General features: G+C 40.9%; 1 protein-coding gene across 6 annotated transcripts in view; it reads left to right on the top strand.

The window, feature by feature from the left end:
- The window catches only part of AKT3 (AKT serine/threonine kinase 3), a 109,185-nt gene that overhangs the window by 84,060 nt on the left and 7,438 nt on the right, over window positions 1–17,687 (top strand). Inside the window, exons 10-14 of one of the 6 annotated variants that reach the window (XR_013983605.1) lie at window positions 1,089–1,217; window positions 5,728–5,942; window positions 7,733–7,820; window positions 11,485–11,599; window positions 12,836–12,895. Coding sequence is in view for 4 of the 6 variants with exons in the window: in XM_080997750.1 (XP_080853876.1) it covers window positions 1,089–1,217; window positions 5,728–5,942; window positions 7,733–7,820; window positions 12,836–12,895 (492 nt within the window). In the remaining 2 variants the exon portion in view is untranslated. Of the gene's footprint in view, window positions 1–1,088; window positions 1,218–5,727; window positions 5,943–7,732; window positions 7,821–11,484; window positions 12,779–12,835; window positions 12,896–17,687 lie in introns of those variants that run through there. The other 5 variants (XR_013983606.1, XM_080997750.1, XM_080997752.1 and 2 more) reach the window with 5 other exon arrangements.

Raw genomic sequence — 17,687 nt, 5'->3', positions numbered from 1 at the left:
ACTGTAATGGGCAAATTGGATCAGATTGCCAGATCAGCATTGATAAACATCATACAGTGCATTTCTACTCAGAAGTAGGTCATTTTGAGTTCAATGAGAGCTACTTATATGTAGTTGTATAGAGGAGCAAATAGGAATAATTTTTTTTATCTGTACATGGCAAAGTAAACAGTTGATACATAAAAGAGTTATATGTATCATGTGTGGTCTTCGCATATTCACACTCCCATCCAGTCTTACAGTGATGTCTCTGAATGCTTGTGGAGTGCTCTTGAGGAATCGCAAACAGGCAAGCAAGCAGCAGTTGTCTTACAATTTGGCCCACCAAAATGAGCAGCTGGCATTAAATTTAACTGTGTTGTGTCACTTTTGCCGTGCAGCAAATGAAGTGGTTCACAAGGTCCTGCTGATCACCCTTGATGGAATGAAAAGTTTATAGGCCACTACTTTCAGTGTCTCTCTCTCCCCCCTTTGCTTCTAGAGCTCATTTCATATTTGATTCTCTAATTACAACTGCAAATAGTATGCAAAGTGAGTTTAGATCTGGTTATCTGAACTAGGAATATAAATTATTATATTATAAAAATCCTATCATCAGAATGGCAATCATGCTGTGATGCTGTAAATGACACTTACAAGACCAAACTATGGGACCAAACTAGACAAGATACAAAGGATCTGTGATCAAATTTCCTGCTGTTTCTATTTTCCCCTCCCTTTAAAGTAGCTGTGGGAAGCATCTAATTTGCCACTGGAAACTATCATTTGACTCTTTGGCAAATAGTATTGTGTATGTGTGGGAATAGGATTAAGAAAACGTAACAGGGGGAAAGGGTTAAACATTATTGACCCAGCACTGTGGGCTCCGATTAAAACTGGGGACCCAGCAAATGCTTATAATAGAAGTTCGAAACGTTGGAGAATTGATCACTAATTTCCAGTGCCTCATCTGGTTTGTCTCTTAATAATAGTAAAAATTGTAACAATGACTACAAAGTTGCTGGGTGTTTTTTTTGTTGGTTGTTTGTTAAACAGTGATTTCCCTTTAAATGTTTAAAAACCAATTTTGTGTTATTTGTAATATACAGTTAGAGAATCTAATGTTGGATAAAGATGGACACATAAAAATTACAGATTTTGGACTTTGCAAAGAAGGGATCACAGATGCAGCTACTATGAAAACGTTCTGTGGCACCCCAGAGTACTTGGCTCCAGAGGTATGTCAGCATTTTACTTTGTACATTTTAAATATGTGATATTTCACTTAATTACAACGTACTTGTCAATAGTAATTGGTATATTTGAAAACTGGAAAATATTGTTACAAGGGCTAATACTTTTTATAGCCTTTTATCATGAGGATGTTTAAATGTTGTTTAAACATTAGCACAAATATTTATGTGTATCTGTGTATCTGAAGAAGTGTTCATGCACCCGAAAGCTCATACCAATAACAAACTTAGTTGGTCTCTGTCAGGGAACTGACATCAGAGCTAGAGGCGGAGGGAAGGCTCTCAAATGATGCTGGAGAAGGGCCCAGCAGGGAGAGAGGCAGCTCAGCAGATGGGGAAGCAGTTCAGCGCAACACCAGGAATAAGGAGGGGCAGATGGGGGAATCGGCGAGAGGGCTCCCAGACTCTTCACCGGACACCAGCGGGGAGAGCACGGGTCCTCTGCTACCCACGCCCTCCCTGCGCAGAAGACTTCCGCGCAGAGAGAGTAGGAGGAGACTGGGTGTCAAACAACTTTTATGTTGGAAGAGGTTTAAGAAACGCCCACTGACGGATTCTGCTAGCGACTGAGGCAGCCACGAAGTGAAGGGCTGTCCAGACTGAAAGGTTTAACAAGGCAACAAAGCCAGGAGAGGCGGCAACTTACGCACGAGCAACCCATACTCTTTACAGTCTCTAAGGTGCTACTGGAAGGAATTTTTTATTTTGTTATTTTCAGGCTAGTAATTTTCACAGCAGAACTATTAAAATATTTTTCTTTCTATAGATCAATTCCCATGTACATTTAGTTGTAAGTGAAGCTTTTTCTTAAAAATAAGGAGCATGCTTCTTTAGTATTCTCACTCAGCTATCTAAATATAGGGCATAAAAAGAGAAAGACACAGATTACATGGTTGAAAATAATGGGATGGGAATTTTAGTTCTAAGGAATGACTGGAGGAAGTTCAAGGAACACTGCTAAAGTACCTGTACCTGAAGGCAGCCCTGGCTTAATCTGAGCGATTTAATATCCTAGAAAATATTTTGCTTTGAGATATAGCTCCAGTTAAGTTTTGCCAAGTTTTCATTAATATTTATCTAAGTTAATTTCTTCACCAACTTTAAGAGTGGGTTTTATTTCTCAGGGTCAAGAAGGTTTAGAATGCCCCCTTTTCCAGTTAAGAGTGCAGAGATTTTGCGTAGCAAAGCAACTGCAACCTGCTCTCCAGCAGCCACACATTCCCACTAAACCCTGGTTTGACTTAGCATGAGAAAGACCGGCTCAGTTTGCATCTATCAAAGGATGATGCAACCATTGTAACAGCTTCCTGTGGTGATGGAGATACGGTAGAATCATATACCAACTGGCATAGCTGTTTTGCCTTCGTGTGGTACTAATAGGACAATTGTTGTTTCCATTTATATCAGTGAACTGAGCCATGTGCCAGAAAACATCTTAGTCCTATTTAGTGTGATAAGGAAGCTTCTAGGTGATAGTTGTCTCCTGTCTTTCTTTCAGTTGAAGCAGTAGATAACTGGGTCCTTTTGTTGTAATAACGATTGAAATCAAGATCCTAAGTGGTCTAATATTTGGTTGCATTTAGATCTATGTTTAGATAAAGCCGCTGGTTTATTTTGTACATTATTTCACTTGTATCATGCTGTATAGGGTCTGTACCTGACCCAGGACCATTTGTTGGGCTCTAACCCAGAGCTTTCCAAACTGTGTGTCGTGACACATTAGTGTGTCAGCTGTGATGTGTAGGTGTGTCACTGGAAAGGGGTTAGTTTAACCTCCGGTTTGTTAGTACAGTGGTGCCTCGCAAGACGAATAGAATCCGTTCCGCGAGTCTCTTCGTCTTGTGGGTTTTTTCGTCTTGCGAAGCAAGCCCGTTTAGCGGATTAGCGCTACGGTATTAGCGGCTTAGCGGATCAGCTGATAAGCAGCTTAGCGATCAGCTGATAAGCGGCTTAACGATCAGCTGATAAGCGGCTTAACAATCAGCTGATAAGCGGCTTAGCGATCAGCTGTTAAGTGGCTTAGCCGATCAGCTGATAAGCAGTTTAGCGGCTTGGGAAAAAGGGGGGGGAAAGGGAAAAAACCCCGCAGGAACTCGCAAGACATTTTCGTCTTGCGAAGCAAGCACATAGGAAATTCGTTTTGCGAAGCACCTCCAAAACGGAAAACCCTTTCGTCTAGCGGGTTTTCCGTCTTGCGGGGCATTCGTCTTGCGGGGCACCACTGTAAAACTGAATTACTGTTTTGCAAAATGATACATGTCTAAAAAGTGCGTCACCAACATGAAAAGTTTGGAAAGCTCTGCTCTCACTTCTATGGCAAATATAGGCTGCAAGTGTGTGAAAGTTGGTGCTCTTGGTAACTACTGTACAAGTAACAGTAATATTCAAACTCAACAAATTCTAAACAGGAACCTCTTGTAGAAATGTTGCACAACATCTGCATTGTAACTGTGCTTCCTTTATATGCCCATCCTGCAGGGTGTGATGTACACCCTGTCTGGAATTGTCTGATCCTTCACTGTTACTGAAGCTAAACAGGTGTAGAATTTGTAAGTCCCTCAGATGACAGACCACTGGAAGCCTCATAAAAACAGAAAAAGTACTAGGTGGATAGCAAACAAGAGTTCTTGCACAGTTGTCAGTATTAGAATCCAATTAAGCCTGTCAATTTAGTTGTTCAGTTCTTTAACACCCATCCTTCAAAGAATGGCTCAGAATACAGTATATTTTAATTTTCCTGTTTAATTGGAGAGATGTTTCAATGCTTATGTTCTTTGAGAAAAATAGGAAACTATTATTCTGTTCATTTAATTATTTAATTTTAGAAAAAAATCTCTTAAACAGTTTACATCTATCAGAAGACCTTACCAACAAAATTTTAAAAAAATTGCAAATACATTATGAAAATCCATCTGTAAAAGGCAACACAATCAGAAGCTAAACTAATTATTTGAGCTTCCAGCTTTTCTGTTGAGTTAGCAATACCTGTTCAATCCTCCAATTGTAAAACAGTTTAAAAAATCCAATGTAGCTCACACGCAAGACCCAACAAAATTAAGTGCTAAGTACATTTTTGGCAGTTGACTTTTATTATGCCCAGTCCTCAAATGTACGAGTGGATAATCATCTGAATGTTACTTATTTTTCACATGCTTATGTGATCACACAAAAAGTGCATGCTAAAAAGAAGCAGATGGTGACAGATGGGGAAGGTTGAATAAGGTGGCTTTGGAAACCTAGAAAAATGCACTTCTGTAATAGTGTAAAAATAAAAATTTATTTGATTGCCAAGTTACAGATAACAAAACAAGAACTCGGGATGAAACCTTGATCGTATATGACAAAATTATTTTACAATAATCCTTATAAAATGTCTTACTATGATGATTGTATCATAGCGTATTTTTGTATATTTTATAATGAATAAAAAAAATGACGCACATGTTCTTGGAAGTAAGTCCCATTGAAGTCAGTACTGTAAAACTTACTAGAGTAAACATCTGTGGAATGAGAACATTAGAGTAATAAAATTTAGTTGCAGAAAAAAGGGGGGTAGTTGTATTCCTTTTTACTGTGCTTAACAGTCAAGATAACTTGTTCCATTCTTCAGTAACAAGCAAGTATCATATTTTCCTAATACAATATTGAAAAAGGAAATATTTTACCACACAATCAGCACTGCAATGAAAGGCACCTAGCCTGAAGAATCAATAACTTACTAAAACATTATTACGGTTAAAAGCCCTAATATTTTGTTTTAATTAAGTAAAGCATTTTTGTAAATACTTGACATACACCTAAGCCTAAGATATTTGCATTGTAGCAGCTGGCGGGTGGGACAGAGCCACCCTTCTGACACTGGCATTTCTACAGCTTAACTGGAAAGTGCTGGCGCATCTGCAAACCACTTACCTATGTTTTGCCCTTTCCCGGCACTATCCAGGTAAGCTATAGCAACACCAGTGTCAGGAGGCTAGCGCTGGCTCTCCACATGTGCTTCTACTGAATTTTCACATTACTTCATCTACTTAGCAGTTGGGGGGCTTGACTGGGTCTAGTGTAGCTTCAGCCCTTGCATATGGATGAATTCCAGTGCTCCTTGCTTCCAACGATTTTACTGGTGCATGTTTATTACAAAGGAAGTATTTAAGTTCTTCCCACATCCCCACCCAGCCTTCCAAGTCATGCCCTGTAGCATGATTAGTTTGCATTGTTCAAAGACAGACATCTGGAAGAGGATGTGAGGGGAGCCCCCTTGACCTGGTGGCTGCCACACCTGTCTTCTCATAGTGGAAGCAGAGGCTGATGAAAGTGAGGGAGACTCCCTTACTTTACAAGTACTACACCTGGTTTAAAAAGGGCGGAGTCATGAAATACGACATGAAATAAAACAAAATGTTTAATAGTGGTCAGGCTACCTACACTATAAAATGGACACACATCCTTTAATGTAATGACTAGTATAAATTTCAGTACCTTTCGGTTCCTGTTTTAGGTTTTGGAAGACAATGACTATGGCCGTGCAGTGGATTGGTGGGGCCTTGGAGTTGTTATGTATGAAATGATGTGTGGCAGGTTGCCATTCTACAACCAAGATCATGAAAAACTTTTTGAACTAATACTAATGGAGGATATAAAATTTCCCCGAACATTGTCATCGGATGCAAAATCACTACTTTCAGGTCTCCTGATAAAAGATCCAAATAAACGGTAAGTCTGAAAGAATGCCAATTATGCCCAAGTAGGCATTTTCATCCTAAAATACATTAAAGGTTTGTAGCACACATAGATGACTAGTTCTGAGGTCTGCCAGAATCCTTGTGCAATTTTTTTTCTGCACAGCATTCTGTATATGTTGCTGTTGAATGCTGGCAAGGGTGGAATGATGCTGCCTGGTCTTTGACTACAATAAAGATTGATTGAGGGGAGGGTTGAATGTTTTCAGGTCAAATATTGCCCCTAGAGCAGCAGGCCCTTCTAGGGATTTTTGTGCATTTTGTTCATTCTTGAGGCACTGGAGTCATCCTTGATTTTCTTAAGACAGACCAAGACCAAGGCCTGGCTCCAGACACCCTCAGGAGATAGGCATTGGCCCTAGGCAGTGTCTTCCCCCTGGTAGACCACTGCTGTGTGAGAAAACAATCTAAGGTCAAAGAGGTTCCTCAAAGGGGTCACTCACCGGTTGGGGATTATCATGAACTTGAAGTTGAGGAAAGGTTACCTCCCATTCCAGTAGACCACAGGAAGTTTCCTTTTTAAAGGTACCTTTTGACACTGCCTCCAGGAGGAGTTAACCTTTGCTTGTATGCTCTGTTCTCCAACTGACCAGCCTGATGATAATTCGGGATTAAGTGGGTAGTGCAGAAGCAACCTCGAGGGCTGGCTAAAATATGTCTTAGGGCTCATAATCTTCTGAAATCACATTCCTGATTAATGTTCCATAGAGTTGGAGGCTTGGAAAGAACATGCTGTGTCAGAATTATTAATACACATTTAGATTTTCATCCTGTCTTTCAAATACATCTTCCCAGTGGTTTCAATAAATGACTAAAAATGCCACAACACAAATATTACTTAGAAATAAACTACCAATTCAAAATCAAGCCAAAGGTTTGTTTATAAGATGATCCCCTACCCATGGCCTAATGTTTACAATGGTAATGTAAGATATCCTAATTATACTAAAGGAGAGAAGGTGGAAGGAGTGTGAAAAAGATGTTGATTAATGATGTAAAAGATGTTATCTTTTACAGCAAACAGGGAGATGAGAACCTAAACAGTAATAGAATTATAAAAAAAATAATATTTTGAGAGGTGAAAGCAGGCATTGAAATTCAACACGGAAGTGTCACATTTGGGATGAATTCCAAGGCATGGCAGGCAATAAAATAAAATATAAATGTACATCAGATGCAGAAGTACTGTAGGGGATGGGAAAGGTCCTTATCTGCTGTGTTTCAAAATCTGTGCTCAGGTTACTAGAAGTCTTTGTAGTTCAAGAGTCTTGAGGCCTATTTATAGTACACCCCATATGCAAAACTGCTTTTTAATTTTAGAACAACTTAGGTGATGTGATGACTCAAAACAGAACAGGAAATGCAAGTACTTCATGTGTCTTGTGTATCACTTGTCTTGTGTGGAATACATATTTGCAATAGAAATGATTTTTTAAAAAATCTTTCCACATGAGCACTCCCTGCATTCCCAGACCTGCTCAACTGAATTGCAGGTTGTAGCTAGTGTGGGTGGGAATACATGAACTCCAAGCTTTGCTCTTGAGGGTATTAATACTAGATGTGCGCATTCTTAATTTTGAAAAAATGAATCCATTAACCTCCAACATGAATACACATCAAACAGGTAAGTAACATATTCGTCAAATGTGCTGTTCATAGAATGGTTTTAATTTTTGGTGAAACTAAACTTCATAGGTAAAAAGAGCATCCTGCTTCTTTGTTTTTTGCTAATAAGACTTATGTAATTTATACTTTCCCAAATAGTCTTGGTGGAGGACCAGATGATGCTAAAGAAATTATGCGACACAGTTTCTTTGCTGGAGTGAACTGGCAAGATGTATATGATAAAAAGGTAGGTTTGTGTAGGATGGCACTGAATGCTTAAGATATTGAACATCTAGATTTCAGTTATATTTTTTATAAAGGTAAACATCTGGAAAACAGCAATTTTCATAGTTCCATAACCTAGTGAAACCATAGACCAAAATTCAGTGCTTTTAAGTCCCTTTGGTTTCAGTGGGATCTTTAAGTATGTGCATTTCTCTACTACTGAAATATGACTTGGAAATGTCAGAAACCTAGAAGCACCCTATGACAGCTAGAAGTGGATGTGGAATTCTGTTTTCAAGTCACTTCTGTGTGTGCCAATCTACAGCCCAAACTACTAGCCATCCAGGATAGGGACCAGGGGGTGAATTAAGTTTTTTCTATGAAGCTAAAAATTGGGAATATCTAAGAGGAGCTACACATCTGCATTAATTTGGGTTGGGTATTCTCAGTCAGAAATTGTATGGCTATTAATCCATTCCTAATTATGAAATGTCAGTGTCTTTCTCCCCACCCCAATTAGGTTGAAATCATTCTTGCTAAATATAAATTACTCCATCCCAAAAAAACTTTGTTCTGTCATAAAAATATATTTTTGAACGTAACAATTCTTTTTGCTTGCTTTCTGTTCAAATCATCGCAAGAGAACTATTAGGCAGCATCTCTTTGTACAAATGTAATACATTTTTACTTGATTCTCTTTTGCAAATGATAACTGTGGTATGTTTTAAATATATGTGTGACAGTCAAAAAGGAAATCTGGCTAGGATATTTGTATTACAGAAATATACTTTTTATGCTGTTGTGCTGCATCTTGTCTCATTACCTTTGAAGGGCATTCTAGTGTAATTCATCATGACTTGACAGATTATTTTTATTTCAAAAACGTATTTCTATGAAATTGATTCGAGTTTCTTAAAGGGTTTTAAATATTCTTTAGCCTCTCAGGCAAACATCCCTTCTCTAGAACCTTCAATTCCTGTTTAAGCCTTGGAGGAATTTTTCCTGTCTTATTCTACCTTGGCAGCCTCCTCTGTTAAGGTGAAAAATGGTGTTTTAGGTCAATCTTTATTTCAGACTGATTTGTTCATGTAACATTTTCCCCATCCACAAGTGCTGAACTTTTCCAAAAATTAAAGTAGTAAAGTTTATAAAAATAAATGCAATTAAACACATACTAAATACTGTTTTGACCGAGGCCCAGATGAAAGAATAATAAAGCAAGTCAGATTCGTACTTTATTTAGTAGATTCCTTTTTTAAAAAATTATTATTTTTAAATCATTTAATGCAAGCAAGGGGAACCACTGGCCAAGTCGATACTGGCCCACCAAGGGTCCAAGTCAGCTTGCAAGGTCATTTCCCTGTCCATCAAGTTGTTAGGAGGACAGGGTTCAGTCCTGCTGGAGTCAGTGCATTAGCGGTAGGGAATGTGCTGGCAAAGCAGACTCCTGCAGCTGGCAAGTTTGAACCCATTGCTCATCAGCAGGTAGTGGAAGGTTCAGTCCTGCTGGGGAGTCAATCCTGTGGTTTCAACTCCATGGGGAATGTCCTGGTGAAGTAGGCCCTTGCAGCCAGCAGGATTGAACCTTCCTCTTGTCCATTAGTGAGTGAGGGGTTTATTCTAGCTCAGTTTGGCTGCACTTGCCTGTTGCTCTGCTAGTAACAGGCACACGTAGCCAAAATAGGTGTGGGGATGTTTGAAAGCCCTTTTGCAAAGATCCCTCACTGCTGAGCTCTTTGCAAAAGGTCTCTCAAACAGCACCATGCTGCAGTTTGAAGCCCCGACAGTTGGGGTTAGCTCAGCATCACTGATAGCACCTATTTGTCAGATTTGGTCCTCCACTGGCCAGGAAAGGCTTCCCAACCCTGATTGAATGTAACCACATAGTACGGTGCATTGGTGTAAATTTCTGGCAGAGTAACTCAATCTGCACTAAGAGACTCATGGAACATGTAGCAAGAGCCAGCAGGTGAGGAATTATTCAGAAAACCTCAATGGGTTGGAACCCAAGAACCATGAGTGGAAGGGGACTTCCCCACTTATTTTGCACCACAGCTCCTTGCATCCATGAAAGGTTGCTTATGAAGGTTGAGGGACTCTTCAGAATGGTGTGGGGTAGAAGTGCTGCTTGGGGAGAGGAGATGGGCTAAAAGTGGGCAGAGGCAGCTTGTGCAAATGAGGCATGGCAAACCTTTGATTCTGGACTGACACAGGTTGTGAAGAAACCTTAGTAAGCTCCATTAAAATAATAAAATGTTTGATTTGGTATCATGAATTCTTGAAAATTCACATTTTATTTGTTGTTTTGTTCTGGTTTACACATTATTATCATAGATGTTAAACTGTTTGCTGAAATTACGTTAGCCTTTTCCTGGGATGTGGCAAATGTATTTAATTTAGGGGTGGGAAAGCTTTCATTCCAAGGGTCACATTCCCTCAGAGACAGCCTTATGGGGGCGCATGCCAGTGGTGTGTGTGGTGGCGGGGCATTGTCAAAAGTTGGTGGTGATGGCAGTCTGTAATTTCCATAATCCTCATCCCAGCTCATAAACCTTGTTTCTAATTTCAGTTTTAGAACTTGTAGCTGCTCACATTTAATTAAAAAGTGAGAGTGGTGTTTCCTTCACCTTAGGTGCTTGCACATGAGATATCTGAGCTCCTTAAACTATTAAGGTTGTGTTCAGCTAAAGTCTACTCAGAGTAGAGCTACTGAAATTAATGGAGCTAATGTCCTTTTAATTTCAACAGGTCTACTTGGAATATGACTAATGTTGAATACAGCCTATATGCATGACACTGAACTTGATGGTCTACCTTTCTGTGATCCAAGTACAGCGGTACCTCAGTTTACGAACTTAATCCATTCCGGAAGCCCGTTCTTAAACCAAAACCATTCTTAAACTGAGGCGTGCTTTCCCGAATGAGGCCTCCCACCGCCAGGGCCCTTCCACTGTTAGGATTCTGTTCTTAGACCAAGATAAAGTTCTCAAACCGGGACACTATTTCCGGTTTTGCGGAGTTTGTAAACTGAATTGTTCTTAAGCAGGACTGTTCTTAAACCGAGGTACCACTGTACATCATATTTTGGGGTCACGTATATAAATTATTCTTTTAGTATTTATTATTAAATATAGCACGGATTCAAATAGTAAATATATATTTAGATTTAAGTTACAGCTGACTATATCCAAAAGGCTTTAGTGGTAATTGCATTATTAGTCCAGTCTGTATGCAACACATTCAAGCTAAGAAAAATTATTAGTCTGGATTGCGTACATCCCCTGCTGTGGTTTCAGTAATGGTGCTGTGGGCACAACTATTTTAAACTGATAGGGTTTTTTGTTTCTTTTGTTTTTTCTTTGCTTTTGGTTGTTCCCTCATTTTGATTCCATGTAGTTCATTCCTATACCAGAATCTGGGATGAAAGTGGGTGTCGCCTGCTCAGTGTGTTAATACAGAGAAAGCTATGTTTGTTCTCTTTACTGATAGATAAAGAGGACAGGATGGTGTGTCTGTCACAAAGCTTCCATGCTTCCATAGTGTCTGTCTGTGATTGGGGTGTGGTTGCAGATGAACCAACTGAAGCTGTATCCATGGAGGGGGGGGGAGCCCAACCCAAATAATTATTGATAGAAAGCTGCTTGATCTAGGAGGCTTGAGGACACAAGTAATTAATGGTGTTTCAGCTTCTTCTGCTCACTTAGGTTGCAGTCTTGTGATGCTTCTGAATCTGTTGCTGCACATAGATTTTCTGGCCATCGCTGTGACATGGCCAGTAATGCTTTCCTTTAACTACATTTGGTGAGTAGGCTAATGACCATTTCCATACTTAGACATGGCAACCATTGTTCATACTTTTCCAGCACACTCTATTCCTGAAGGCAATTTGGAACTTGAAGCGGTGCTAGGTTGGTTGCAGATGCTAGCTTAATGGCTTAACAGATGGGTCACCAGGACTGCTGAAGAGCCAACCATAGCTTCCTATTCAGTATACTTTAGGGCAGGGTCAGCTGGCGTGGCAGTGCCATGGAGCTGGCTTCCTGTTAGTGGTGTCGCTGCTGTTTTCTTAGTGCAGGGGCAAGATAATGGCAAGGCCAGGGCAATGGAAGCACCAGATTGGCTCTGTTGTGCACCTGTGCCACCCAAATCTTGCTACCACCTTGTCCCACCCACCTCATCTTGGTGACACTACTGCCACAAGGCCAGCACTGCCCTGTCACACTGACCACTACTGTTTTGGGTTTTAATCCATAAAGCCCAGAAAAGGACTATCCTACATTATTTAAGACAGTGTTGTGTCCTTACAGCGCAGCAGATGCAGACAGCAGTTGCTTTAGATCAAGGGTAGGTTTTTCAACCAATTCATTTACTGTAAAATAGTAAGCTTGGATCAAAGGAACCCCTGTTTTCACAGCTCCTCTACCTGTAGCCCTGTACCACATTCCACACCACTCTGAAGTGTCCCTTTGGCCTTAGGAGTGGTCTTTGCACAACGCACTGCACTTGAAATAATGTCCCATTGTGCAAGCAGAACTTTGCTTGCTCTTCTCTGGATCCTAGCTGTGATTATGTTTGCCACATGTCACCCCAAAAGTCCTGAAATCCTAAAAGATTCGCAGTGTTACAGTCTATCTGTTTCAGCATCTGCATGAAAAATTGACACTGACAAGTGTGAGTTGTTACTGTAGGAACTAAGTCATCTCCAATGCTATTTGTGTAAAATTGTTCTCTACACATAACCTATAGTGGGTGTTTTTTGCACAGTTTTAGAGTACTTCCTAGATTTTCTAGTAACTTTTTTTGAGGTGCAGTTGTTACAGTTCTCATTAGAGAATCTAGAAACAAAGGAAGAACATCTGTTTGTTCATTTTTTTAAAAAAAGTTAAACATCAGGCATTGTGTCCTTACCCAACTCAACTCTAGATGTTCATCACTTCCTTAACGTATATTTTTTATTATATTTTTCATGATGCCACTATAGAAGGAATATTGTTAGGAAGGGGTTTCTTACTGCATTTCTCTTATTTTCTTCTGGAGGTGGTGTTGAAGTTCCATGTGCTGGTTCCTCATTTCTTGACAAGAGTTCTTCAGAAGCTGGTAATGTTTTTTAGAGGGTTTCCCTCTAAAATTGGGTGATTTGTTTTGACAGTTTCCATAAACTTCTGTTACCAAAGGAATATTTTGTAGGATGTAATGTGTACAGTTATTTTTAACAATAAATAACATTAGACTTAGAGTATAAATATCCCAAGAGTGCAATTGGAAAGTGCTTGTGTCGCTCCCTTACCCTACTGTACACTGGGAGCAAAAGATCTATGAGATGGAACCAGCAGCACAGACAACCAAGGTACTTCAGGAGGGGGGCAGAGGATAATAAGTTATGCCAGTAGTTTGTGAGGAAGGAGAAACATTGTGATAGCTGGAATGGTGGAAATGGAAGTAAAATTTTGTGATCTACGAACAGGTACAGTCTTGGTCACTCTTTAAACATTATTTTAAAAGTGCTTAATGTAAGAGCCCAATCCCATATGTAGTCAGAAGTAAGTCTCATTTTGTTTCTTGAGACTTGCATTCACATAACTTTTAATAGGTTTTGCAGCATTAAACTAAGTTAGGGTTTTTATATTTTCTGCTAGTAAATTACTATGGCATATTTTGAGGGTCAAAAATACCATTTAGATTTATGCAAGGAATGCTTTTATATCTTAGTTTTGAATCTGACATGAGTCTATAGTTTTTTTAAAAAAATTTGGTATTTGCTGCTTTTTTCTCAGGATTATTTCACTCAGATTACATTTTCATTTATTAAATTTGTATTAGGCCTTTCAACCCAAGAGCCCCCATAACAACATATTAATAATACACAAGAACAATAAAACCTACAGTATAAAATAGGTCTCAGAGTGAAACAACCTACCAAGAAATCAGAAATATAGACAGTCCCACAGCAGTCTATCTTTTACATCAGCCATATCTATAAACTTGGGGAAATAAATGCATCTTAATCTAATGCACAACAGTGTAGGGATTGATGTTGATGGAGAGAGAGTTTGAGAAGGTTGTGTTCCACATTGTCACATAACAAGTTATGGATGCTCAGGGAACTGTGAGTAGGGCCTCTCCCACAAATCTTAAGTAATTGGATGGCAGGTAAGAAGGGACGCAGTCCTTCTGATACTTGTGCCGTAGGCCATATAGAGCTTTAGAGACACAGTCATCATCTTAAATTTGGCCCTGTAGCAAACAGGCAGCCAGTGCCAATCCTTAATTATAGCTGTTACATGAATCCACTTCATGGCACTGGTCAGTAACTTGTCCGCCACATTCTGCAGTAGTTCCAGTTTCCAGATCATCTTCAAGGGCAGTTCCCTGTAGAGGGCATTGGTTACCAGAGCATGTAGTATCTTGGCAGAGCAGAAGTTGTAGCTGGTAAACCAGCTGCCTGGGCCTAAGGCAGGCATCCCCAAACTCAGCCCTCCAGCTGTTTTGGGACTGCAACTCCCATCATCCCTAGCTAACAGGACCAGTGGTCAGGGATGATGGGAGCTGTAGTCCCAAAACAGCTGGAGGGCCGAGTTTGGGGAGACAGTGATGACTATAAGAGCAGCCCCAAGCTACAAACTTTCTCCTTTAGGGGAAATGCAACTTTGTCCAGAGCAGGTAGTCTTCTCAATAATGAATATTGCTGATAATGTTAACATGCTTACGCTTTTGTCTGATGGTTGCTTTATGCTGGTACTTCTGTTTGTGTAAGTGGGGCTGTCAATTTTTACCGATCTCCCTTACCTGCCGTAGCCCCTTGCCAAACTGCTTCTGAGGGTTGGGGGAACCTTCTAGAACAGTGTGGGGTATGGCATGGAGGGCTCAGTAAAAACAGAACTCTGAGACCTGAGTCAAGCTCTGTGGTATCTGCTTGTGCCTTTTGTGCTGTTTTCTTCATGACACACAAACGTGCAACTTATTAAGCAGTGAAGTTAGTAAAGTCTCAACTAAAACATGTCAGTTCACTGGGTAGGGAGGGAGGGCAACAATTGCCATATCTGTGGATTGTTTCGTCTCCAGTGTCATATGGGATGTTAGGAATGAACTATGTTGACTAGTAGGGCTTAAACTTGACTAAAGGTCTAGATTTCAATGTGCATAATATGCAAGAGGAATTAGAAGGGAACTGTCATATAACTGCAGCAATAGAGTGGGAGAGCTTTTGCACTGCTTTTCCTCCAAGTATGCTTGAAAGCAAACTTAATCCAAGTTCAAATGAAAGGAGGTGACCAAGCCACAGTGGCTTTGATGAGACTGTGGCCTGGATTTGCCTGGTGATCCTGATGCGGCAGGCATGTTGGCAATTCCATGAATAGCACCCTTGTGCAGACGCAATCAGCATTGCACTATCCTTGCTACGTTAGAAGTCTACAGTTGGATCTGCACAACTCTCCTAGGCAAGCATCTGAGCGTCTGAATCAAATAAGATTTGAGTTAAACGAGAACAATTGTTGCAACATCTTTAGTAGGACTATAGCTTGGATTGAAGATTAATAAGCCATGACTTGCTGTCAAATATTGGATTGATTTTTTCATGTTCTGAGTACCCTTTGCAATCAACACAGTGGATCAGTTCCGTTGTAACATTTATGATCCAGTGTATATTGTAGGCTTGCTGGAGCACTCCCTCTTCTCTTTCCCTTGCAAGGTTTTCCTGGTTTAAGTGATCCTTAAAAAACCAAAGTTTGAAGAACAGAATCCTGGTTCACAAACCTAATTTATGGAGACTGCTTAATTATGTAGACATCATGGAAATCTGGTTTACCAAACCAGGAAGTCTGCTGAAAGTGGGACAGCAGTTAAAGCAGGGATGGTGTGTTGGAATAGAAATGTTTTGCTTGACTCAGTGGATGTGTGCTTGACATATTGTGGCACTCATGTTTATGTTCTTACACTTCTAGTGTTGCTCCATTATATTTTTTGCCTACGTACCCTGGAAATGTGAACAACACTCATACCTTGGAAGTCGAATGCAATAATAATAATAATAATAATAATAATAATAATAATAATAATATATTTATACCCTGCCCATCTGGGCAGCTTCCAACAAAAAATAAAATACAGTAGTCTGTCAAACATTAAAAGTTTCCCTAAACAGGGCTGCCTTCAGATGTCTCTAAAAGTCTGGTAGTTGTTCTCTTTGACATCTGGTGGGAGGGTGTTCCACAGGGCGGGTGCCACTACCAAGAAGGCTTTCTGCCTGTAACTTGGCTTCTCACAGTGAGAGAACCACCAGAAGGCACTCGGCGCTGGACCTCAGTGTCTGGGCAGAATGATGGGGGTGGAGGTGTTCCTTAAGGTATACTGGACCGAGGCTGTTTAGGGCTTTAAAGGTCAGCACCAACACTTAGAATTGTGCCTGGAAACGTACTGGGAGCCAATGTAGGTCTTTCAAGACCGGTGTTATGCGGTCTTGGCAGCCACTCCCAGTCACCTGTCTAGCTGCCGCATTCTGGATTAGTTGTAGTTTCCGGGTCACCTACAGAGGTAGCCCCACGTAGAGCGCATTGCAGTAGTCCAAGCGAGAGATAACCAGAGCATGCACCACTTTGGCGAGACAGTCCGCGGACAGATAGGGTCTCAGCCTGCGTAACAGATGGAGCTGGTAAACAGCTGCCTTGGACACAATTGACCTGTGCCTCCATGGACAGCTGTGAGTCCAAATGACTCCCAGGCTGCGCACCTGGTCCTTCAGGGGCACAGTTACCCCATTCAGGACCAGGGAGTCCTTCACACCTGCCCGCCCCCTGTTCCCCAAGAACAGTGCTTCTGTCTTGTCAGGATTCAACCTCAATCTGTTAGCTGCCATCCATCCTCCAACCGCCTCCAGACACTCACACAGGACCTTCACCACCTTCACTGGTTCTGATTTGAAAGAGAGGTAGAGCTGGGTATCATCCGCATATTGATGAACACCCAGTCCAAACCCCCTGATGATCTCTCCCAGTAGCTGCATGTAGATGTTGAAAAGCATGGGGGAGAGGACAGAACCCTGAGGGACCCCACAAGTGGGAGCCCAGGAGTCTGAACACTCACCCCCCCCCCCACCACTTTCTGAACACAGCCCAGGAGGAAGTTTGACTTCCAAAGTGTTCGACTTCCAAATTGCAGCTTTTGATTGGCTGTAGGAAGCCCCGCCGGACAGTTGGGTTCCAAAAGAAAGTTCGAAACAGTCACTTCTGGGTTTTGATCTTTCGGGAGCCAAAAAGTCCGAGTTCCAGGGTGTTCGACAACCAAGGTACGACTGTATTAAGAAAGTTTGAAGCAATGCAGGGTGTTGCTTTTTATTTCGGGAATTAATCCTGGAAATGTGGGTGAGGTTATGTAATACTGACTTACTTATCAGCTCTGAACTTTTATTTGCTACTTTGAGAACATAAAATGCATTTGCTCCAGTGTAGTTGGATAAGAAACCACATTCGCATATGATTGTTGCACATCTCCCTGATCCAGCTACCATGGCTGAGCTATTTTTAAAAAGAGTAATGGTGGCTATCAGTTTTATGAGAAGGAAGAGATGCAGTTGAAGGGTTAGATTTAGTCAACCTTCTCTCTGCTAAACTGCTTTTTAAAGAGGACTGCATGTGCATAGAGGTGGGACGTGGGTGGCGCTGTGGTCTAAACCACTGAGCCTCTTGAGCTTGCTGATTGAAAGGTCGGCAGTTCAAATCCGCACAACAGAGTGAGCTCCCATTGCTCTTTCCCAGCTTCTGCCAACCCAGCACTTTTGAAAGCACACAAGTGCAAGTATATAAATAGATACTACTGTGACGGGAAGGTAAATGGTGTTTCCGTGCACTCTGGCTTCTGTCACAGTGTTCCATTGCACCAGAAGCACTTTAGT

The sequence above is a fragment of the Podarcis pityusensis genome (assembly GCF_964106645.2).
Source record: "Podarcis pityusensis genome assembly, chromosome: 3".
Lineage (NCBI taxonomy): Eukaryota > Metazoa > Chordata > Lepidosauria > Squamata > Lacertidae > Podarcis > Podarcis pityusensis.
Note: the sequence above shows the minus strand (reverse complement) of the source record. Positions and strands in the feature narration are given on the sequence as shown.